General features: G+C 34.9%; 1 protein-coding gene across 5 annotated transcripts in view; it reads left to right on the top strand.

The window, feature by feature from the left end:
- MAP4K3 (mitogen-activated protein kinase kinase kinase kinase 3) overlaps positions 1-24,055 on the top strand; it is a 191,158-nt gene that overhangs the window by 101,588 nt on the left and 65,515 nt on the right. For 3 of the 5 annotated variants that reach the window (XM_072635804.1, XM_072635806.1, XM_072635809.1), the window contains 11 exons: positions 500-555; positions 1,153-1,200; positions 2,617-2,659; positions 4,612-4,684; positions 7,949-8,080; positions 8,304-8,366; positions 8,448-8,529; positions 8,624-8,734; positions 14,771-14,849; positions 22,491-22,549; positions 23,955-24,017. In XM_072635804.1, the coding sequence (XP_072491905.1) occupies positions 500-555; positions 1,153-1,200; positions 2,617-2,659; positions 4,612-4,684; positions 7,949-8,080; positions 8,304-8,366; positions 8,448-8,529; positions 8,624-8,734; positions 14,771-14,849; positions 22,491-22,549; positions 23,955-24,017 (809 nt within the window). The remainder of the gene's footprint in view (positions 1-499; positions 556-1,152; positions 1,201-2,616; positions 2,660-4,611; positions 4,685-7,948; positions 8,081-8,303; positions 8,367-8,447; positions 8,530-8,623; positions 8,735-14,770; positions 14,850-22,490; positions 22,550-23,954; positions 24,018-24,055) is intronic. The other 2 variants (XM_072635807.1, XM_072635808.1) reach the window with 1 other exon arrangement.

A 24,055-nucleotide genomic window follows, 5' to 3' on the forward strand; every position in this document is an offset into this window, starting at 1 on the left:
AAGGGCCCATTTTCAAAGCTTCATATCTGGGTGGTTCAAATCCACAGAAATTAATATAATTTGTTTTTAAGCCTATAAATCCTCTCCTACTCTTAATGGATTAAATGGAGTAGACAGTTTTCTTTCACTGGACTGAAGTAATATAAGTAACTTCTCTCAAAATTTTGTAATGTTTTGCAGTTTAGGTAGATGTTGGATGCTTTTGCAAATTGGTATTTGCTTTGCAGACCAGCTTTATCATTTATTCATTCACTTCAAGGAATAATGTATATTATTTTATAGCTACTTCTCATTTGCTGTAAATGCTAAATTAAATTGATTAAAGACTCCTCCAATTCCCTTCTTGGTATGAGGCAAACTGGAAAAAGCGGGGAAAAAACCACCTTATCAGTAAATTTTAAAACTGGGAATCTTGGAAAGATAGGTGACTGTCATTTATGATTTCATTGTTTATGGATTGAAGCTTGTAAGACTTTGACACTTTTTTCCCCCATTTCAGTGACTGGACCTCTGTCAGAACAGCAGATTGCATATGTTAGCAGAGAAACACTACAGGTAGTTGAAATGTTGATTTTTAAAGAACTCTTGTCTTTTTGTACAAAAATGAGTAGAATCTGATTTATCTGACTCTATGGTTGGGGTTTAGCATCTTAACAAAATGCCAGTTAAACATTGTACTTTTTGAATAGTATAATTGAATGGTACCCTTGGATGTGTCCCTTGTGAGGGAGACTTTATTTTTCAAATGAAAATTTAAAAATTCAGTTGTAACTAGAACTACACTCTTTAGGTCCCTTCAGACAGTGTTTCTGTTATTATACATACTGTGTTTACCCTACCCTTCTTTGACATTCAAGTAAGAAACTTGAGTTACCCCAGTGGGAAATGATATATCAGTACTATATGTTATGTTTCTAAACTATTTTCAGAATTTGCTCACTTGGTTATTATATCTCTGTCTACTATGTGAATATTTTGTTAGTATTCTTGATATTTGAATTATCATTTCTTTGATTCTGCCTTTTATTTTAAAGCAAATCCAGAAGAGCAAATTATAGATTTTACCTAAATTTTTAGCATTATAAGTATAGTACTCTTGCATTCTGAGTATAAGATTTGCTTTCTGATATCTCTTTTTCTTTAAATTTTCAGGGATTATATTATCTACACAGTAAAGGAAAAATGCACAGAGATATAAAGGTATATATGTTTCATTATAATTTTCTTTCAGTCCTCAAGTTTTTTTTCTTTTGATAAAACTGTTGTTATGCAGAGTTGTCTTTATTTTCCTGTTTTGTCATTGGAAATAAAATGTTGTTGCTGGTAAAAACATTTTGTATGAGTGACATCTAGCACTTAAGCAGATAATTAATAATGGTGCTCCAGTTGAATTTATCTATACTTTCTTCTGGTGCATAGTCTCTAAGTTAGTTTTGTTCCATAGTCTCTAAGATTCTTAGGTCTTTCTTAAAATTAGGTCTTCCTAAAACTTTCATATCTTTACATTCAAGAAAGCTTTTTATACATTAGTGAAGTAATGTTAATAGGGCATCAAAATAAGTAATTTGAGGACTAACCAAATGACCATTTTCCAATGGTTTTCAATTGACCTGATAAATGACAAACTGTTTTTAAATCACCGTGCATTTGGGTAGCCTGTAGCCTGACTGCTATTCTATGACTTCTCTGAGAATTTCTACTGGCATACTACCTCCTGACACATCTTTTCCCCTCAACATTTGTGGGGGGTTTTCTCTCTTACTATTTTCTTGGTGTCTTTTCCTTTTCTCTTTCTTGCTTTTTCCTTTTCCCTAAGCCTGACAGAGGGCCTGTGATATAGTAAGTGCTTAATAAACTATTTTGAATTGAATGGGATTCTTAGGTCTCTACTGATACTGATGGATGGACCCTCAACTGGAAAGAATCCTGTTAGAGAATCTTCCTTTTCTATTGTTTTTATTCTCTCCTCCTATCTCTAACTCTTTTCTGTCCTTACTACTAACAAGTTTTATGTAAATCCCATAAAATGTCTCATTAGCATGCTTTGAAAAATAAAAAACAATAGTATTCTTCATCCTCGCTGAATTCAGGACAAGTAACCATAGTCACACAGGTGCTAGAGAATCATTCCAGGAAGTCTAGTGATGTGCCCTTGTTTGATGCCTGTTGCTTAAGGTGTCTTCTAGCTGAGGCTCCATCAAGTAGATGCATTTTATTTGGGTCTAAGCAGGAAGGTGATTTCAAGTTATGAGGGATTCAAATTCTGTTCTGGCAACTTATTAGTAGAAGAATTTTATTAATAGAAAAATGGCAGTATCCAAAGATTAATAAAGCACTTGAATATTAACATATACTAATCAGTTTTTTTAAAGTGCTGAAGAAAGTAAAATCTCTCTTAAAGTAATGAGACCACATGGAAAAGAAATGGTAAATTTGGCTATAAACTTACTAATTATTAGATTAATGAGTTCTGTGTAATTAAAAATACAAACTTTTTTCCGTGACTGTTACGTGTCAGCATTTCAAATAATTAAAAAATTTTTAACCATTAGTACATTTGTAAATTAATGTGAATATAAGTTGCATAATTTTAACTAATATTTTCTCACTTTGAAGGGAGCAAATATTCTATTAACAGATAATGGCCATGTGAAATTAGGTAAGTAATTTGAAATATTGTACATTTATAGATTCTATATTAAAACATAATGGTTTTCATGTAAGATTAGATTTTTTTAACAGGTAAAACAGTTTTTAATATTAGTGAAGTTAGTAAAATCCCATTTTAACTAATAATGATGCTGTTTCTATGTCTCATAGGTGATAGTGTTTTGCTAATTTAATTACAGTAATTTTCTACTGTGAAAATTCTTTAGTCTTTATAACAGTCAGTAAATATGTGAGAGGAGGAGAAGTGGATTATTTTTAGACCTCTTCTGCTTTTACTAAGTTTCAAACAACTAATTTCACCTTCTACATCAAATATACTAATGTTTGGTATGAGAAAAAAGTTGTTAAACTTCTATTCAAACTTAAGAATTTAAGAAAAGTGATAGAAATAAAAATATATGGGATGATATAGTGAAAGAGTACTGAGATGTATGGGTTTTTTGGACACAGGCAAATCAACTTCATTCATCTTTCAGATGTATGTACTTTCACCTCACCTTCCTTTCCAGATTGTTATGAGGATCCATTTAGATATTATATGTGAAAATGCTTTGAAAAGTATAAAGGTTTTTATATATTTGTACACACATATATGTGAAGTGCTGATATTGAGATGTGTGTAGAGCATGATGCCAAAAGGTACATTAGTTACTCTGCAGATAGTTAAGATTTATTTTGTAGAATTAGATCTGAAAAGGACCCTAGCTGACATCATGTCCAGCCCTTCATTTTACAGATTAAGAAACTGAGACACCAAAAGATTGAGGAATTTGCCCACAGATGCAGTTAGTAAGTGTCTGAGGAAGGATTTATTGGATCCCACCTCTGTCAGGTCTTCCTGATTCACTACGCCATGTTGCTGGATTAGGGATTCAGCCTATATAGGAAAATTATTTGCACATTGATTGTATTGACTTAGTTTAAAAATTCTTCTAAGATAGTTATTTCATGACTTTCATTTGTTCAAACTGTAGTTATATAAGGGAGTTAACAACCCAAATACCACCATCTACAATCCTCTGACAAGGAATAATTTCTCAATATAATAACTACATGATTTAAAAATTATATCATTAGTAAATCAGATATCTTTATTATAGATAAGATGTATATGTACTTACAAGTACAAATAGGACATAGAAAATGATGAGATATTTAGCCAGCTCATCGTAATTGGTCTGTAAATATATTTATTGTTGTGATTAGTTATGAACACTTTTTAATATGATTCTAATTTATATGAGTAGTGCTGGACCTGGTGGGTCATGGCAAAATGTTACATGTAATTTTGGTTCAGTCCTGCTCTATATAGAAATAATCCAGTAGTGATCTAGAACTCGAGATTATAGTCTGAAAAGTAAAATCTTATATAATGCCTAATAATAGTAATGAGTTATAATGTGAGATTTTCTATTCTCCTTGGACATCTTATTTTATAAAATGGATTGACGTGTGTCCCTGGTGACTTTTTTGGTTCTGCCTAAAGCTAGGGAAGAATAGGAAAAAGGGGTCATATATAACTTTTTAAGACCCCTGTGTTTCCAGGATTCTTTGATCCCTTAATTTGGAATATTTTAATTTTTACTTTTCCTAGTAATAATCTAATGAAATAATACAACGTATGACAAATCTCCCAACTTTTTTCCTTACATATGTGGAATTTCCTTTGATATTATATTGAAGTCAGCCTCCATAGAAATTTAATTCATTTAGGATTAGATGACAGAATCTTTATTAGGTATAAATTTGATATTTTCTTTACTTAAATATTTGCTTAAATAGCACAAATCATAAATAACCCTTTAGCCTTTCTAGTAGGTTTCTGTTTGTTTGATTTCAAAATACGCTTTAAGATTTTTTTTTTGCTTTTAGATTTAAAATTTTTTCATTGTAAAAATAGTTCCTTTTTATTAATAATTTTTCTCCTGCTTTTTAAAATAGCTGATTTTGGAGTGTCTGCACAGATAACAGCTACAATTGCCAAACGGAAGTCTTTCATTGGCACACCATATTGGTAATTTTGTCTTCATTGAATTTGAATATTAAAGTTATATTTGAGTTTGTTTTACAAAACATTTTCCTGCTGGATCAGGAAAAAAATAAACTAGATATCTAGAATTTCTAGGAACAGATCAATAAGATAGTTAAATCAAGAGAGAAAAAAACAAGTGTGACTTTCATCTTCTTTTTTTTTTTAAAGCATATGAGGCAGAAATACTGTGTTAGTGATATGACAGAAATACTGCCTACAATTGACAAATGCAAACATTGGAGTTTTATTAATTTATAAGATAGAACTATAGGAAAATGTTTCTGTCACTGGAAGTATTTCAGCAAAACTCCATAATGATAATTTCTCATCTTGTATTTCCTTTCTAATTCCATGTGTATTACTAGTTAACTCTGGGTCCTGGTCACATCACACCTATTTGATCACTATCACAATAATCCAACTAATCTCTCTATCTCAACTTCTTTCCACTATACCCTATTTCTTCTGAATGACATCCTATTTTCTGCTGAAATAAATCCGAATTTCCTTTGCATTGCTTTAAAGAATTTGATCCACATTTGTCTTTCCAGCCTTTATCCTCCACTGTTCTCATCTAAGAACTATCCTCTTTAGCAAAAGTAGTCTGCTCATTTATCTCAGCAATGCATTCCTTCCTCTGGGCCTTCCTTTAAAGAACTCTCTCCTTTTCCATTCCCTGTTACCCTGACTTATGTATTCTGCTTAAACCTCACCCTTTTTGTAAGGTTCCCCATTTTAGGTCCCATCTCTGCCAGAAACCATTTCCAGGGCCATTACTCCTTCCTGCCATCTTCTCTCCTCTAAGGTCTTGTAGGACTTAGTGTCTGCACACCTCAGAGAAGCCAAGTGGGGCAATCAGAGTAGCATTGGACTTGGGGTCAAGAGAGATTCAAGGTCGAGTGTCCACTCAGATACTCACTAATCATAGGATTATGGGCAACTAGCTTCATCTGTTTAAGACCCTTTTATCATCTATAAAATTAAGGTAATAACTGGAGTGCTGACCTCATATGGATCTTGTAAAGTTTAAAGGAGGTACTGTTTTGTAAGGTCCCATAGCTATTGTCATCATCTTTTGGTCTTTAATACATTATGATTATTGGGGGGTATGATAAATTCTTGTGTTCTATCTCTCCACTTAAATAATAAATTAAAGACTTTTCCATTCTTGTGTTTGTGTTCCAAGGGATAGTAATCCTACAGAGACTGGCAGCACAATAAATGCTGCTTGATGCTTATTTCTTAGACTAATTTTATGACACTGTCTAAGGTCCGCCTGGCTTCAGGAATGCACTAATACTAAAACACATAAAGTGAATGCACTTGTTAAATTTAATTAGTGATAGGATTTAGAATTGGGAGGGAGTTGAGAATATTTAGTCCAAACCTCTTTTATTCTTGTCTGGACCTATTAAATTATAGTAAGATATTTCATTGTTTTTAGTGTTCCTTCTTAAAAACCTTTTTCTATTGACAAAGGAGATAATGTTTCTTTCACTAAACAAGAACCTTTTTAAATTTTTACTATTAAAATAATCCAGCTAGGTCAAATTAAAATTTACAAAATTAAACTTTGCTCTAATTTAAATTAAGACAGCTAGGTGGCACAGTAGATAAAGTACTAGGCTTGAAATCAGGAATACTTATCTTCCTGAATTCAAATCTTGCCTCAGACACTTGCTAGTTTTGTGACTCCAGGCAAGTCACTTAACCCTGTTTGCGTCAGTTCCTCATCTATAAAATGAACTGGAGAAGAAGGTGGAAAACTACTCTAGTATCTTTGCCAAGAAAACCCGCATTGGTGTCACAAAGAGTCAGACGCAGCTGAAGCAACTACATAGTTTAAATCACAGACACGTTCATAAATCTGTATCAATTAATTGGATTAATTTCAGACAGAATTATAAATTAATAGGTTTGTTTTTGTCAGTCTTAGAAACTTTCGCTTTTAGTTTCCTTCTCCATACCAAGCATTACTGTTCTCCCACCCTTCCTCCCCTCTTGTCTCCATCATGTCTGCCTTTTGGACAAGAATTTCTTATCAAGTTGTTAGTTGTTTTGGTTTTAAAATTATTTCCCTCCTAGAGTATTTGTGTTTAGAATCTTTTGGTCTTTTAAAATAGCTTCAAGTATTAGCCTCATATCCAGGTCAGTCAGTCAACAATCATTTGTTTAGCATCTACTTTGTACTGACAGATCTTCTGGAAATACTAGAATGACACGCTTTATTAGTGCTTTTGCCACTAGATTTTATTAGGGAGTTTTGGTCCCTCCAAAGTAGAAAAGAGTGAAATTCTGATAGTGGACTTTCTGGCATTATACAAATAGTATGATATAGTATAGCATCATGCAAGTAGGAGAAATATGTGTAGGGGAAGCATGGTTTCCAAAGATCCTTAAAATTAAATTATTTCAGTGACTGTTGTAAGACCATTTAAGACTATTTAAAATGCCAATTTGGAATGTAAAAGTTGGAGGAATGGAGATCTCAGTATTTTTCTTTCTAAAATTGTTGACTTCGAGCATTTTTTTATATCTGTAAAGAACAGTACCTAAATATTTTATTTGATTGGATAAATTTTTTATTCAGTTTTCTTTTCAGTTGCAAATTATCTCTCCCCTAAACCCCCCATTAAGAAGACAAGAAAAAAATACTCTACATATACAGATATATGTATATGTAGTCATGCAAAACAAATTTGATAGACCTGTAATTAGAACAAAGTTGTATCAAATTTAAAAGGAACAAACATTCTAATTTAGGTCAAGAAACCATGTAAAATTTGATGACAATTTAATTCTTCCAAATAATTTTTTTAAAGAAGATGCATTAATTTTTATAATATTTGTAAGCTTTTCAGAAATTTCTTATTTGCTACTAAGTAGAATGGTTAAGAAAAAATGATGCTAGCATGGGTAAATTTTTCTTTAAACTTACTTAGTAAGACCACAATTTGGGCATCATTCAGATTGAGTGATCATCAGAGCTCAGTCCTAGGACGCCATTGTCTAAGCCAACCAGTTTAGACAGCATCAGAGGAAAATACTAGAGCAAAGAAAGCAGAGGAAAAAAATCTTTAAAAAGATTTGGGACATATCAGGGTATCTTGGGTGTATAGAAATTGGATCTATAAAACAAAAGTATATCAAACTTGAGGGGAAAAAGATTTCTTCTAAACATCCGAGGTGTTTTTTTTATCTGTGGAGAAAACATGAAATAAACATTTACTGTGATATATTCCTCAGGATGGCTCCTGAAGTAGCTGCAGTTGAAAGGAAAGGTGGATACAACCAGCTGTGTGACCTGTGGGCAGTGGGGATAACTGCGATAGAGCTCGCAGAACTTCAGCCCCCTATGTTTGATTTGCATCCAATGAGGTTAGTTACATTTAATTTTTTAAAAAAAGAGGGGACGTACATTTTTATATAAAATCATATGCTTAAATGAGAATTTTGCAAAAGTATTTATAATCCACGGATAATTTCTCTAATCTTGGCCTTCCTAAATTGCAAATAATCATAACTAAAAAATTCATTTAACAATGTGAAATTTACTAAAAATAATTAAAATAATTGGCTAACAATTTATTATTGATTTTAGAGCATTGTTCTTAATGACAAAAAGCAACTTTCAGCCACCAAAGCTAAAGGACAAAATGAAATGGTAAGTATTTTCTTGATATTCACTTAAATGTTTAAGTGACTTAACTATAAATACTCATAATGTTATTGTTTAATTTATTAGGTCAAATAGTTTTCATCATTTTGTGAAAATGGCACTTACCAAAAATCCAAAAAAAAGACCAACAGCTGAAAAGTTACTGCAGGTACTTTGTTTTCTGAATATTTCTGTCTTTAAGTTAAAAGTCTTCCAGTTACCTTTTTAATGTACTTTATTTCCTGTTTCCTCTTATCTCATAGCACCCCTTTGTCACACAACCTTTAACCCGATCTTTGGCTATTGAGCTTTTGGACAAAGTGAATAATCCAGATCATACCACTTACCATGATTTTGATGATGATGATCCTGAGGTAAGACTGTTCCACTCTACAGCCAGTTTTCTTTAACTCTTTCCCAACCCACCTCTCCCCAAAAGGGAAGGTATATATTTTTTCTCCATTAAAAACTGTTGGCATTTTTAAATGTTTATTCAAATATGTAATTCATAGTTATAATCAACTCAGATATTTGTTTATTGGTAGGTAATATTTTATATGCTTATTCAAAATTATGCTGAAATTATCAAGGAACTCTAGAGATTAAGCAGTGAATAAAAAGATCTCATCAGTTGTAGGATTAAGTCTAAATAAATTACTCTTAGGGAATGCTTGCTAAACCATTAAGAGTGCTTCTCTAAGAGGAAGCATATTGAAAATCAATGCAAAAAAGGTTAAAAAGCACTAATTTAGACTCAGAGGTCTGGAGTTCAAATCTTGGTTTTACTACCAGTTACTTCCTTTGGACAAGTCTCTTAACCTTAATGAACTTCCGTTTTCTCAGCTATAAAATGAGATAGTTAGATTTGTTTACCAGTGAGATTTCTTTCTAAGTCCATGATGATCCTGTAGAATCATTATTTTTTTGATAACATAATGATTTGCATGAAGGAAGCAAATTAGAAATCCTCACTTTAAAAAAAGGAGCTGAATAACATGTTCCCCTGCCAGACTTGGAAATAGACTTTACCCCTTTCTTTTGCAAAAAGGCTTCCATCTTCCCATTTTCAGCCACAAGACTGAGGAGCAGGTTTTATAAATAGGAGAACCAGGAGAAAGTAGTGTCCTGAAAACCCGAGAGAGAAGAGAATATCAATGAGATAACAGTGTCAAGAACTACAGAGAAGTCAAAAAGGACGAGGATTGAGAAAATTTAACAATTAGGAGATCATTGGATTTAGCAATTAGGAGATCCTTGGTAACTTTGGAGGGAGCAGTTTTGGTGAAATGGTAAGGTAAGATGCTATATTGTAGGGACTTAAGAGAGAGAAAAAAGGAAGTATCTATTTATTGTAGAGCACCTTTTCAAGAAATTTGGCCACAAAAGACAGAAGAGATATAGGAAGATAGTTGCCCAGGAGGAGAACGATCAAATGAAAAATTTTTGAAGATGGAGGAGACAAGAATATGTTTCTAGGCAGCCAGCAAGGAACCAGTAGTCCAGGAGAGGTGGAGGATAAGTGATAGAGTGGAGAGATGGAGAGAGCAGTCTCTTGGGTTTGGATGGTGACCTAAAAGTATTTAGGATCTTGGATGTATAAAGTATGACCAGGAGTGAATGTTAATCATTGAGTGGAAGGCTCTATTCCTTTTTCCAAAGGAGGCTGGAGATCTGGCAGGACATAACAGTAGCAGGAAGGCCAAATGAGAGGTCCCTGGAGCTTAGGCAGGAGAGGGTACAGCAGAAAGAGGTTCTGTCCCCATCAGTTCTGCCCTTTCTCAGTCCTTGGGGAAGATCCACAGTAACTCTTGCATCTGTCTTCTCTAAGTGCCTGTGATCACCACTCAAGTTCATGCTTTCTTTACTTCTTACCTCAAAGTTGAAATAATGAATTAATTTGTCTCAAAATTTTACACTTCCCATTCTTTCCTCCAAACAGCTGCCAAAGTATTTTTACTGAGGTTCAGGGCTGACCATTTCAGTCCCCTGTTTGGTAAATTCCAGTGGTTCCCTATTATTTCTAGGATCAAATTTTAGCTTCTCTGTTTAGCTTTCAAAAACTTTTCAAATCCTAAGCTGAAAACTGATTCCAACCTTACATATTATGTTATATTATATTACCCCTCCTCTCATGCTCTGTGGCCCAGCCAGACTGGCTTTCTATCTGTTCCTCAAATAAGAAATTCCATTTCCAACTCTCCCCTTGTACTTTCTGTTACCCGTGACTGGATTGCACTTATTTCATCTCTGACTTAAATTATTTTCTTTCCAAATTCATCTTAAGTACCAATTTCTATAGAAAATCTTTCCTGATCCACTTCCTCCTATCCCTCCTTCTGTCTCACCTGCCACCAAATGACCTTATAGTTTGTACATTTTTATATAAACATGTTGTCTCCTCCAGTGAAATATAAGCTCCTTGAGGAAGAACTGTTGCATTATCTTTTTTTGTCTTCAGCTCCTGGGATAGTGACTGGCACATACTACCACTATTCTGTGTCCATCTAGTGTCCATCTATTCTATTCTATGACTCTCACTTAACATAATCATGCAGTCTCTGCTTAAAAATCTCCAAATACAGGGAATTTAATATCTCTCCAGAGCACCCTATTCCACTTGGGATAGTTGAGAGTTTTGCATGAAATTAAACCTGAATTGGACTCTTTGCACCTTGTACCCATTGCTCTTGGTTCCACCCTCTGGAGCCAAATGGGACAAGTCTAATCCCTCCTCCACATAACAACCCTTCAGATATCTGAAGAGAATTATGATGCTTCCGCCTTTCCCCAGACTCTTCTCCAGGCTAATCCCACTTCTTTCAACTGATCTTCATGTGACATGAACTAAAGTCACTTCACCATCCTGGTCGCTCTCCATCTTATCAGGTCTTTAAACCATGTCATCCAGTTGTAAACACTAATTGCCAGATGACGTCTGACAAGAAAAGGGCAGATTATAATGAGACTTTCACATTCCTATTCCTAAGGGTTATGCATCCCTTTTAACAGAGCTGTTTTTCAGAACAGCCACCATCTATCCATGCCTCCCCCATCTTATACTTGTGTAGCTGATTTTTTTGTTCCCCAGCGCAAGACTTTCCATTCATCCCTATAAAATATTATCTTATTGGACTCATCTTGATGTTCAACCTTTGCTCTCTACTGAGCTTGGTGTCATCTGCAATTTGGTGAGCATAACATCTATACCTTTATCCAAGGCTTTGATAAAGATGTTAAACATCACAGGACCAAGCTTGAGTATCTTTGAAATATTCCACCGGAGACCTTATGTCACATTGACATTAAACATTAACAGCTTTTCTTTGAGTCTGGTCATCTAACCAGTTCTGAATTAATATCTTTGCATTACTGTCTATTCTCAGTGTTCTCCACTAGAATTGTATGAGACGCATTATCCAAAGCTTTGGTAAAATGTACTGTAAACTACATCCGTATCATTCCCCTCATCTATGCTAGTTTTAGTAATTATGTCAAAAAAGGAAGTCAGTTTAATTTGCCATGTTGTTTCCAAGGGTCTGCTATTTCAGATCACTCTACTGTAAATATTTTGGTACTGATGGGTCTTTGCTTCATTGAAAAACTTTCTTGCATAATCCCAGCAGTGGACTCCCCGAGTCAAAGGATATGAAAATTTTTTACATTTTCTTACATAATTCAAATCACTTTCCGTAATGGTTGGATAGCTCAGTGAAAAGTGAATTGGCTTAATTGTTTTCCCATAGTTTCACCAATATTTAATTTTTCTTTTACCATCTTTACTATTTTGATTGGATCGGTGATACCTTAGAGATTTGTTAATAAGTGTTTCTCTAGTTATTTTGATTTTTAACACTCTTGTTAGAGATGCTTAGTCCAAAGATTTTTTTATGACTGTATATTCTAGGTCCATTGATTTTATTTATGCCAAAGCACAAGTATTAGATTCTTTTAAATAATAGACTATAATATAAATTAATTGTCATCCTTTCTTGTCTTTTATCATATTCTCTATCCCACAGCTGATTATAAGTGCTTCCTTATCCATAGTCATGTACAATAAATATAATCTTCCATCCCCTTTTATCAAATTCTTTGAGATGTAATTTTTTATATCATGTATTTGGAAATTATAGCACTTTTAGTACAAAATACTGTCTAAATCCATCCAGTTTTCTCAAGCTCTGTTTGAATAAAGAATTGTTTCCCTAATAGTTTGCTTAAGTTTATGAAACACACATAGATTCCTGAATAATTATGCTTCTTTTCTAATCTATTTCACTGATCTATGTTTCTTTTTGATTAACTAAAACCAGATAGTTTTAATAATTCTTTTATAATACAAATTGATTATAGTCCCACCACTTTCCTCTCATATTCTTGACCCTTTGTGACACCCTTTGAATTTTATTATTTTTTATAATTCTGTACAGTTATCCCTTTGGTAATTCAATAATAATAATAATATTCACCTAGCACTTACAGATTCTGTGGAAAGCACTTTACAGTTATTTTCTCCTTCGATCCTTACAACCATGGGAAGTAGATACTGTAATTTTTTTTTTACAGATGAGATCACTGCCATTGCCAGTTTTGTTTGGTGATTGTATGTGCTATTTGAGCTCTTTAAAATTTTATTTCTTCAATTCCTCAGAGGTTGAACTTTTTCCCCCAATTGATAAGTTGCAAGTTCTATGTCCTCTGATAAATTGTCTGTTTTCCTTTTATTATGTAACCATGGGGAGTTCCATGTTGAACTTGAGCAGTTGTCAAGTTTCATGGAATCGTAGGATCATACATTTAGAGCTGAAAGGGAGGTTATAGATCTTATTATAGAAGATGGTAAATATTCACAAATATTATAATTCAGGATTTATTCGCAATCTCTTTTCTAGCCAAACTAACTTGCATGATGCTCCTTGTACAAGGCATTCTGTCTTTAGGCTCTCCCTGTGTACAAGCTTCTTCCTTTGCCTGAAATGATCTCCCTGCTCACTTCCAACTCCTGCTCACCTCTAGCTACCTACCTAGCTCATTTCAAAGCAAAACTCAACTGCTACTTCCTTCAGGAGGCCTATACTGATTCCTCTTGTTGTTAACGCCACCAAAAAAAAAAAGTACTATTCATTCTGTATGTATCCTTTATTTATCTGTAAATATGTCCTTTCCAACCAGTACAATGTAACATCCTCCTTGTGGTTTGTATCACCACCCTCACTATACTGCCAGATACATAGTAGATCCTTAACAAACACTTGCTTCCTTTTGATTGAAATAGCATAAATACAAAGAAATTCAGTAAGAAATTTGAGCAGGGGGGAGTGATGAAAGAAGCTTTATGGTGGAGACGGCATTTTGATATGGGCCTTGGGTGGGTGTTTAGGATTTTAACTGGGATATATAGGAGGAAAGAGAATGTGGAGCTGAATTCCAAGTATAGGGGATGATGTAAGCAAATGTATAGAAGTAAGAAGAGTGGGATGAGTTCAGTAACAGTGAATGTAAACAGTGTACTTCAGCAGGATTCCACAGATTATGAGGAAAAGAAGAAAAGGTAGATTGGAACAAGTTTGGGTTTGGGGAAGGACTTTGCTCTTTAATCCCTTAGGCAATGGGGAACCATTGAACATTCTTAAGCAGAGGATTGTTATGATCATTGAAAACCAATGTGGTAGGAGTTCTAGTATGGATAATAGAGGAGAAAATGAGCAGTAGTATACTGTTAGAAAATTGCTTGGGGTTGTGATACCGGCTTCAGAATCAAGAAGTCCTGGGTTCTCATCCTAGCTCCAGTACTTATCGACTTTGTTACTTTTGACTCATTGGACCTTAGCTTCCACATCTTTAAAATGAAAATAATAGCACAAGGTTGCCTTAAAGATAAAATGAAATAATGCAGATAAAGTTCTTTGTAAATTCTATGCTATAAAAACGGCATGAATTATTATTCTCCATTATATGACATTCCCACTGCAATTCTTACGTTGTAGCCTGTTCTCAGAAAAAAAATTTGTAAATGAGTATCTTCTTGAATCCAATACTAAGAGATCCGTAAATGAGTGTTTAGTTTTTCTGTTCTTTAGAGGAAGTATTTAATCACACACATACATATATGCAAAATACATTATGGTATCTATTTTAATATTGATGTTTAAAAACCTTAAAAATATCACTTTCTACTTCAAAGCAAGTGATCATTTAGGCCACGTAAGTACTGTGAATTGTGATTTTTGTGTTTCCAGTTCCATAAATGGGGGAGGGGGGAGTTTAATAGTCACAAAAGTGCTATATTATTTTATTTCTGTTTTCACTTAAAATGAAGAATTTATTCCAAAAATAGGAAAATGCATGGACTAGTCTATATCTCTTATTATCAAAAGCTCTGCTTTTGTTCATTTTTTTCTCTTTCCTAGCCTCTGGTTGTTGTACCTCACAGAATTCATTCAACAAGTAGAAATGTGAGAGAAGAAAAGACACGCTCTGAGATAAACTGTAAGCATATATTACACAATTAATACTACTTTAATATAATACAATTTTTTCCCACTGAGCATAAAGCATTTTTCAAAATACTGATACTTAAGTTCATTTCATTTATTTTCACAAATATTAAGCAGTAATTATAATTAGGACATCCAGGATACAAAGATGAAGTCATTGATAGTTATTATAATCAAGGAGTTTGCATTCTAATCAACTTAAGTAAAACTTTTCAAATGTTTTACTTCATTACAGCTCTCCTAGGTGTTGTCTTGTGTTTTTGGCAGGGGGATTAGGGAGTCAAAAGCTTTTTCTTACTAGAGTATCTACTACTGATTCCTATCTATATCATGACTTGAAATCATCCCTTGACAGTGATAGCTTTCAACAGTAGCCATAGTATTAATAATTGTTGCCCTTGTTATACTTTTCATTTGTGTAGACTTCCATTCCCCCATCTCTATATCTAATCTATTTCCTTTTGCAGCATCTCTCAAATATATCTTTCAATCTCTCTTGACACTACTGTCATTCTGATGCAGGTCCCCATCACCTCAGGTCTACGCTATTGCAATAGCCTGCTAGTGGATCTACCTTCCTCAAGTCTCTGTCTGCACCAGTCCTTTCCCCACTCAAAAGTGACATTCCTAAAGCTAAGGTCTGACCATATCACCTCTCTCCTCAGTGAAGTGCGGTGACTCCTTATCACTTCCAGAATCAAATACAAAATTCTCTGGCTTTTCAACACCAGGGAATTTTATATTTGATCCTGGAAGTGATAGGGAGTCACCGCACTTTACTGAGGAGAGATTCATCTCTTGATTCCCTCCCTATCTTTCCAGTCTTCTTACACTTTATACCACCATGTATCCTGTGATCCAGTGACACTGGCTGCCTCTTTGATGTTCCTTGCACAAGGCATTCTGCCTTTTAACTTCAGGCATTTTCTCTGACCCCCTGCCTGGAATTTTCTCCTACCTCATTTCTGTTCCCCTGCTTTCCTGATTTCGTTCAAGTCCCAGCTGAAATCTCACCTTTTGCAGTCTTTCCTGATTCCTCTGAGTGCTAGAGCCTTTCCTTTGTTGATTATTTCCTATTTTTCTAACACAGAGCTTGCTTGTACAGAGTTGTGTGCATGTTGTCTCTGCCGTTAACTGAAATGAAGTAATATTTGTGTAAAGTCCCTGACAGAGTGGGCACTTAAAAATTGCTTGTTTCTGCTGTTCCTCCACTTGTCTGAACTAATTAGTCTGACCTCCTTGAGATCAGGGATTATCTTTTGCCTTTCTTTATATTCCCAAGATTTAGCGTACTACCTAGCACATGGTAGGTGCTGAATACATATTGATTGACTGACTGACTTATTAACTTTTCAGAGCATTTCCTCATTTATTATTCTATTTAGTTCTAATAATCCTGTTGTTACTGTTTGTCAAAAAACTGAACCATGAAAAGTCTTAGAGATTTCCTAATAAATTAGAAACAGAATTGAATTTAAAATCCAAGTTTCCAAACTTCTCAACGTATACTCTTAACTTAGCCTGCCATAGAGGTAGCGTTGAGCTGGAAGTCACAGGACCTGAATGTAAATACTGGTTCTGCCACTTAACCTGTATTGCCTTAGGACCAATCATTTTGCCTCCCTGGGCCTCAGCTTCCCCCTCAGTACAATGAGGGGTTTAGATCAGATGACTTAAGATCCCTTCAAGTTCTGAATCTGTGGAGCTACCAAGGTAAGAAGGCAACTTGGTGTCCAAAAGAGTTGTTTAGAGCACTGAGGGGTTATGGGACTGGACCAGGGTCACACTGCCTTTTAGGATCTAACATAGTTCATAGGATCCCATCACTTAGCACATGATAGTTGTTCAGTAAATGTTTATTGATTGGTCATAGTCATTTGGAGCTAGTCCAATCCTTTTAAAAGATGTTGTAGTTATGCCCTTGGTAGAAAACACATTTCTTCCTGGTCATTCTTTCGTTCCTATACTTTAAATTTTGTGCTCTTTGCTGAAGAACATTACCTCATCACATTATTACCTCATCACATTATGGAGTTCTTAAAGGCTATTCCAGCAGAATTTAAGATCCAGCAGGTTCTGTCATGCTAGAAGGATGGCTCACAAGTACTCCTTGGAGAGACAAAGAAAGGAGGTGGCAAAATAGGTTTTGTTGTCCAGAAGTAACAAGAACCATTATTTCGTGAATTTGTTTGGTCGTTGTTCATTGCAATATGAATGATAAGTATTTGCATGCAATATGAACGATAAGTATTTGCAAAGAGACCACCATGGAAATGATTGCAGCCTATACAACATTAGTTTCTTAAGATAAAAAGTGGTAGAGAAATTCTTTGAAATATTTGATAAGACCTTGAAAATTAAATTACACTCTCATTTTTGTTGACTTAAGTGCATAGCTGAGGAAAAAGTCATCTCTCTTTCGTTCAAGATATGATGGAAACAACCCTAGTCAATTGCCCTTTGATAATAAACATTAGGGTGAAGTATGAGACAGGGAAATGCGTGCCTGCCAAAAATATTCCACTGAGCACTAGGGGCTGTCCAGCATAGGATCCAGGTCAAAGAGGGATTCCTTCTGGTTGATCATTCCTCTGAGATGCTTGAGATTGCTGGTGGCATCAAGTCACAGAATATTGCAGATTTTCCCAGAAGAGATATATAATTATACAAAAGAGTTTGTTGTGTTGTCCATTCTTATATTAGTGGAATAAGACTATCCGTTGTCCAAATTTCAACCTGCCTTTAGATGGAAATTCTATAGAGTTTGTCCAGCAATATTTCTGTCTGGTTCAGCAATAAGTTAGGTTCATAGCTGAACAGTAAGAAGGGAGTGGGCTGGATTGCTTTTGAGAAATTGCATAGCTCTTTGACCTGACCTCAAGCATCTGACAAAAACATCTTTTCAGTACTAATAGTTTTCTGGCATTGCTGTATGGCATTGAGACATGGAATACCATTACCTCCAAAAAACTAGAGTGAATCCAGGTTCTATGAACTTGTCTTTTTAATATTTTGATAACTGTTTCAATAAAATTGATTTCATTTGTAATGCCATGTATTTTCTTTTATGCATTTATAAACATTCTGAGAAACAGTCCCTATCTTTCACCAATCTGCCAAAGGGATTTATGAAACAAAAATAGTTAAGAAACTTTGCTATTGATGATGAGGTTCTACAGATGCTCTTGCTTGTTCACAACATTGTGCTGATTCCTTCAAACCCTGAAATAATGCGGAACTGCCTAAATGGAATCCATTATCACTCATAAGAGTTCAATCTAACTAGTCATCCAGGAAAACCCAAAGGAATGAAAATCGCCTCTTGTCAAGACTATAATATAGAGTTGGAACAAAAGCCCATAGATAACTTCTTTGGATACAGTGAACTGGAACTAGCTTTGAACCAGAGTGTCAAACAGGATTTTATATTTCATCCTGGAGGTGAGAGGGAGACACTAAAGTTTATTGATTTGGGACATAATGAGTTTGGACCTCCACGTTAGGAAAATCATTTTGGTGACTGAATGGAGGCTCTATTGGAGTGGAAAGAGACTTGAGGCAGGCAAGCAGGCACACTAGCAGGCTTTTGGAGTAGTCCAGGCATGAGATAATGAGCATCTGTACCAGAGTGTTGGCAGTGTCAGAGGAGAGAAGGGAGCATAATCTAGATATACTGCGAAGGTGAAAGCAACGGATTGGGTATGGAGGGTGAAAGTTTGGGAGGAGTTGGGGATAGTGCCTAGGCTTCCAAGCCTGAGAGCCTAGGAAAATGGTATTGCCCTCTACAATGATCAGGAAGGTAAGAGGTGGGGAGGATTTGGGAGGAAAGAATGAGTTTGGTTTTGGATATGTTGAGTGTAAGATGTCTACTGGACATCCTAAAAGGCAGTTGGAGATATGAGATGGGAAGTCAGCAGAGAGATTAAGGCAGGATAGGTAAATCGGAGAATCACCAACAAAGAAATAATAAATCTGTGAGAGGTGATAAAATTATCAAGTGAAGCAGTAAAAAAGGAGAAGAGAACGTCTCTTTTATGAGTACCAACCTTCCTAGATTCCAACAACCTTCCTAGATTAATACCTAGTTGGCTGTATCATGATAATTTTTTGGGGAATAGCATCTCTGAACAAGTACTTAATTACAAAGGGATAATTTTTTTGTATTGGTAGTGGGAATACTATATCTATGAAATATCCCTGAATAATGTATTGGAAGGTATCCTCACACTTATCCAGTGTATTAATTTTGACTTGTAAACAATAGGGTTTAAATGACATGTTTGTTTAATTTTGTCTTAAAGGCTGTAATGTTTTATACTTATGTCCTCACTTCTATCCTGATGTCTTGAATGTTTTAAAGGACTATTAAAGCATTCAGTTATGTTACTTAATAGAAATCACTCCCTCAGGTGGTCAAACCAGCACCTTATATTCATCGTGATCAAAACTAAATTAGTTCTCTTTTCCCCCAAAATTTACTGTTCTTCCTGACTCCCTATTCATGTTACTGGTACCACCATCTCTCAGCACCCTCATATCTAGAACAGTGATAATAATAGCTATGTTTAAATAGTGTTCTAAGTTTGCAAAGCACTTTACATATTTATCTCATTTGTTTCTAACAACTCCTTTCTTGTTCCTCAGTTCCCATGAATTTATTATCATCCATATGTAGATGATTCATAGGTTGACATATTTAGATGGGCATTTCCACTGTTTCTCCACTATTTTTTCTGAGTTCCATTCCACATCACCAATTGAAAAGTCAGCATTTCAAACTTAGCATCCTATTAATATCTCAAATTCTTTATATCCAAAACAACTCATCTTTCCCTCCAAACCCATGCCTCTCTCAAACTTCGCTATTTCTGTTGAGAGTATCACCATTCCTGTAGCCACTCTAGTTCATAACCTTGGTATTATAGTCTCACCTCTTGACTCTCCCTTACCCCACTGTCTAGTCATTTGTAAATCTTACAAAGACATGTAACTCAAATATGTAAAAGATTGTCCCTGTCCTCAAGGAGATTATAGTCTAAAAGGGGAAGACAAATCCAAAAGGAAACTACTCTGTGTGTGGCTTTAATAAATGTTTATTGATTGTTTTAGTCACTTCCAGATTAATCTTCCTAATGTGTACATCTAACTTTATAACTCTCCTACTCAAAAAAACAAAATTCAGCTCTTTATCCACAGTCTGACTGTAACCTATCTTTCTGGCCTAACTTGACAACCATAAGCCAAATAAGACAAATAAATACCTCTTATTAACAAGTACCTATTCCCTCTCTGTTCTTGTACTCTGATACTTCTGGAATGGCCCTTTCCAGCCCCTCCCTCATTCCTGCCCTTTGCAGTCTCTCATATTTCAGGACCTAGCTTGAATTCTACATCCTTCACAAAGATTTCAATACACCCCTGTCTATCCAACTAGTGATATTTCCTTCCACTGAGCTTTTATAATACATATATACATATGTGTGTGACTATATGTGTGTGTGCATAGGAATAAGTGTTCCTATGTACTTGTACTCTGTTTTGTACTATATGTTCTTTGGTCAGTCAGCATGCATTTATTAAATCTATATTATCTAGCATTCGTGTGTTCTCTCCACTACTAGACTGGGGAGGTACCAAGTCCTATCCTTCAGTAAACTTCTTGTTACATCCTACTGTGCACATGCAAGGCGCTGTGCCAGCTGTTTGGAACACAAAGATGAAAGCAAAATAGTACTGCATTATATACTATAGGATAGAGGATATAATATATATACAGATAAATCAATACAAATTAACGTGAAGAAGTGGGTGTTATTAATAGCTAGGGTGAGGGGGGGACCAGGGGAAAAGGCTACTTTGAGAGATACTCTGGTTTATTGGAAAGTGCAGCAGGCTTGGAAGAAGACAACCTCACCAAATGTGACCTTACACAGATCATTTCTCTGGGTCCCTGTTTCCTCATTTCTAAAGTTGAAATGCTGATACTTGGTCTGGCTACAGAATAAGAGACGATGCAGCATAGTAGATATAGTAGAGCCTGCAGTGGAATCAAGAAGACCTGGTTCACTCAGCCTCTGATACATCCACACAGTGTGACAACAGGTGAACCATTTAACCTATCAGTAGCCCATCTTGTCCCTCCATGTCTTCACACAGATTGTTCCCCTTGTCTGGAATGTAATCGCCTTCTTGCCCTGTATCTTCTAGACTTGATAGACTCCTTTGAAGTGCCACCAGGGTGCTACTATTTTGGGAAGCCATTCTAGATTCGCACACTTATCCCCTCTGTGAATCCTCATCTCTGGATCACAGATGTAGGCATGAAAGGGACTTGAAAGTCTGTCTAATCTAACCTTTTCATTTTACAGATGAGGAAACTGAGGATCTTCTAGGTTAAGTGATGTGTCCAAGGTCACTCAGCCCACCATTTATTAAATGCCTACTGTGTGGCAGGCACTTTACTAAGCGCTAGGAATATGCAAAAATGTAAAAGGCAGGGAGCTTACTTAAGGGACTTCTAATGGGAGAGACAGCATGCAGAAAAACATACAAAGCAAGCTGCTACATACAAAATAAGTAGGAAATAATTTAAAGATGAAATTCACTAGATTTGAGAGGAATTAGGGAAAGTTTTTAGTAAAAGGTGAGATTTTTAGTTGGTACTGAAAGGAAGCCAAAGAAATCAGTGGGCAAAGGTGAGGATGGAGATCATTCCAGACACAATGACAACCAGAAAAAATGCAGAAAATCAAGTGTGTTGTTCCTGTAACGTCCAGGAGATCTTGTCACTGTACCAAAGAGTACATGTGTCAAGGGTAAGGTATAAGAAGACTGGAAAGATAGGAGAGGGCTAGCTTATGAAAGACTTTGAATATCAAACAGAGCATTTTGTGTTTGTTCACAGAGGTGTTAAGGAGCCACTGGATTTTATTGAATGGAGGTGACATGGTCAGACATGAACTTCAGTGGCTTAACCCTACTACTATTGTCATAAGAATTGCAAGTGTGTTCAGACTCCAGAGCTGGTTTTCTTTCTAGTATACACTGCTCTCTTGAAACTATTCTGTATGTATTGGATGTACTCATTCTATATGTGCTGTATCTCATGGGTGGAATATAAACTCCTTAGGGGCCATGATTATTTTGTGATTCTCTTTGAATCTCCAGTGCCTAGCACAGTGCCTTATATTTCTTAGGCACTTAAATAAGTTGGTTCAATTGAGTTGAATACTTGAACGCTGCTCATTTGCACTTTGACCAGAATTAAGATGTCTCAGGTGATTATGTTGATTGGATTGATAATTGTAAGGCCCAGCTATGGTGAAGCAGCAAATGAGATCCTAGTTTTAAAGAGTCCTTTTGTTCTCTGTCATTTAAAAAAAATTGTCAGGACTGGAAAGGAAATTTTTAATGTCTACAGAAATGCTGGTTAAGTTTAGTATCTCCTACCTCATTCCTTCCTGCATCTCTCTTCTCCTCCTTTATAAGAAACTTTTTATTTTTTTGTTTTTTTTTTTTACCATTAGGCCATTAGTACAGTGGCAGAAATTTGGCATCTTTTGTCACTCAGTAACATTTCAATACACTTACTCTTAAGAATTTTTTTTAACAAACTTTTTTTTCTTTTTAATAGTTGGACAAGTAAAATTTGATCCACCTTTAAGGAAGGAGACAGAGCCACACCATGAGCTGGTAAGTAATATAAACTGTGATTGTTAACTCTGATGATGTATATATTTTGTTTAATCTTTATGACATATCAATGCTGTTTTACTCCCCCCTCCAAAAAAAAGTGTTGACAATATTTATTTAAAGCATTTGGGAAGTATAAGGTAAGCAGTTTCAAAAATTGTCAGATTTGTTAATAAGATTATCAATTATTATAGGTCATCTGGACTCATACATCACTAATAAACTAATGGAATAGCTTTAATGGTAATTTTAATATTATTTGTTTAAGCTTTTTTTAAAGTTGACTCTTTTATTTTTTTTTTCCTGTTTATATGTTTCAGTTTTGGGGGCTGGATTTTTCCCAAGGGTTTAAATTAGAATGTTGTCCCAGTAAAGAACACGTTTTTCAAACTAAATACTGTCTTTAAGCACAGAGGCCAATTTATAAAACTTTAGCGTAGTACAAAATATGATGAGAGTACTAAATTTAATTCAGTTCTTAAAGTAAATCAAACTTAATGACCTATTTTCTTGTCTCTACTCAGATGTACTGGCTCTGTGACCATGAGATGGTCACTGAATCTTAGTCCTCCAATCAGTTTTTAAACTGTTAATTGCAGACCAGTTGCTGATTTTTGAAGACTTGTTTTTTCCAGAGTTCCCTATACAGATGAAATCACAGGTCCTATTGAAAAAAAAATAGCTTTGTTTTCCTAAGATATTTAGTAATGTTTGACACATTCTTAAAGGGAAATTACTTAAAATAATTCAGATCATTTGTGTTATATTATGGAGGAAGTTGAAATTTTACCTTTTAAAATTATAATTCCTTGACAAAATCACTACCTCCTGTAAAACTTTATATATACAACTTGGAAATCTATCTTAAATCTAGTCAACTTTTTTCCTTGTTATATCGTTATATAGTAGTGACAGAAATATGAGTGTCAAGGAATAATAAAGACTGAGAGGGCAAATTTTTTATTAATATTTAAACCTACTTGGTCAGTTTTTTTAAACCTCTAGGGGATCTTTCGCTTTCTCTTGGAAATTGTCCAATTCAGTACATAATCCAGGGAAAATTAAACTAGGAAGAATAAGTGGAGGTGGAAATATTGAGAAAATTGAAATGAAACTGACAAATGCTAATTGTGTTTTGTTAAGGCAGCCTTTGTTCATTTTGCTTCTCCCTACCCCCTTAAGTTGTCATTATGTGTATTCAAACCCTAAACTAAAATATTTTCATGCAAAGTTTATTGTAGATAATTTTTTTCTGAAGCTCTTTAATATAATATTACTTTGCATTGCCTTAACAAAATTATGTTGGCAGGACTTACCCCACTTGTGAAAATTTCCCTTTGTGTGTTTGTGGCTTTTGTTCTAAGTGTAAATAACCTGGGTTTCTTGGTCTCTGTCTGCTAAACAGCCCGACAGTGACGATTTTTTGGACAGTTCAGAAGAAATATACTACACTGCAAGATCTAATCTGGTATTTCTCATCTTCTGATTTTCTTTGTCAGCATTGAT

This window comes from Notamacropus eugenii, chromosome 1 (assembly GCF_028372415.1).
Source record: "Notamacropus eugenii isolate mMacEug1 chromosome 1, mMacEug1.pri_v2, whole genome shotgun sequence".
Taxonomy (NCBI): Eukaryota; Metazoa; Chordata; class Mammalia; order Diprotodontia; family Macropodidae; genus Notamacropus; species Notamacropus eugenii.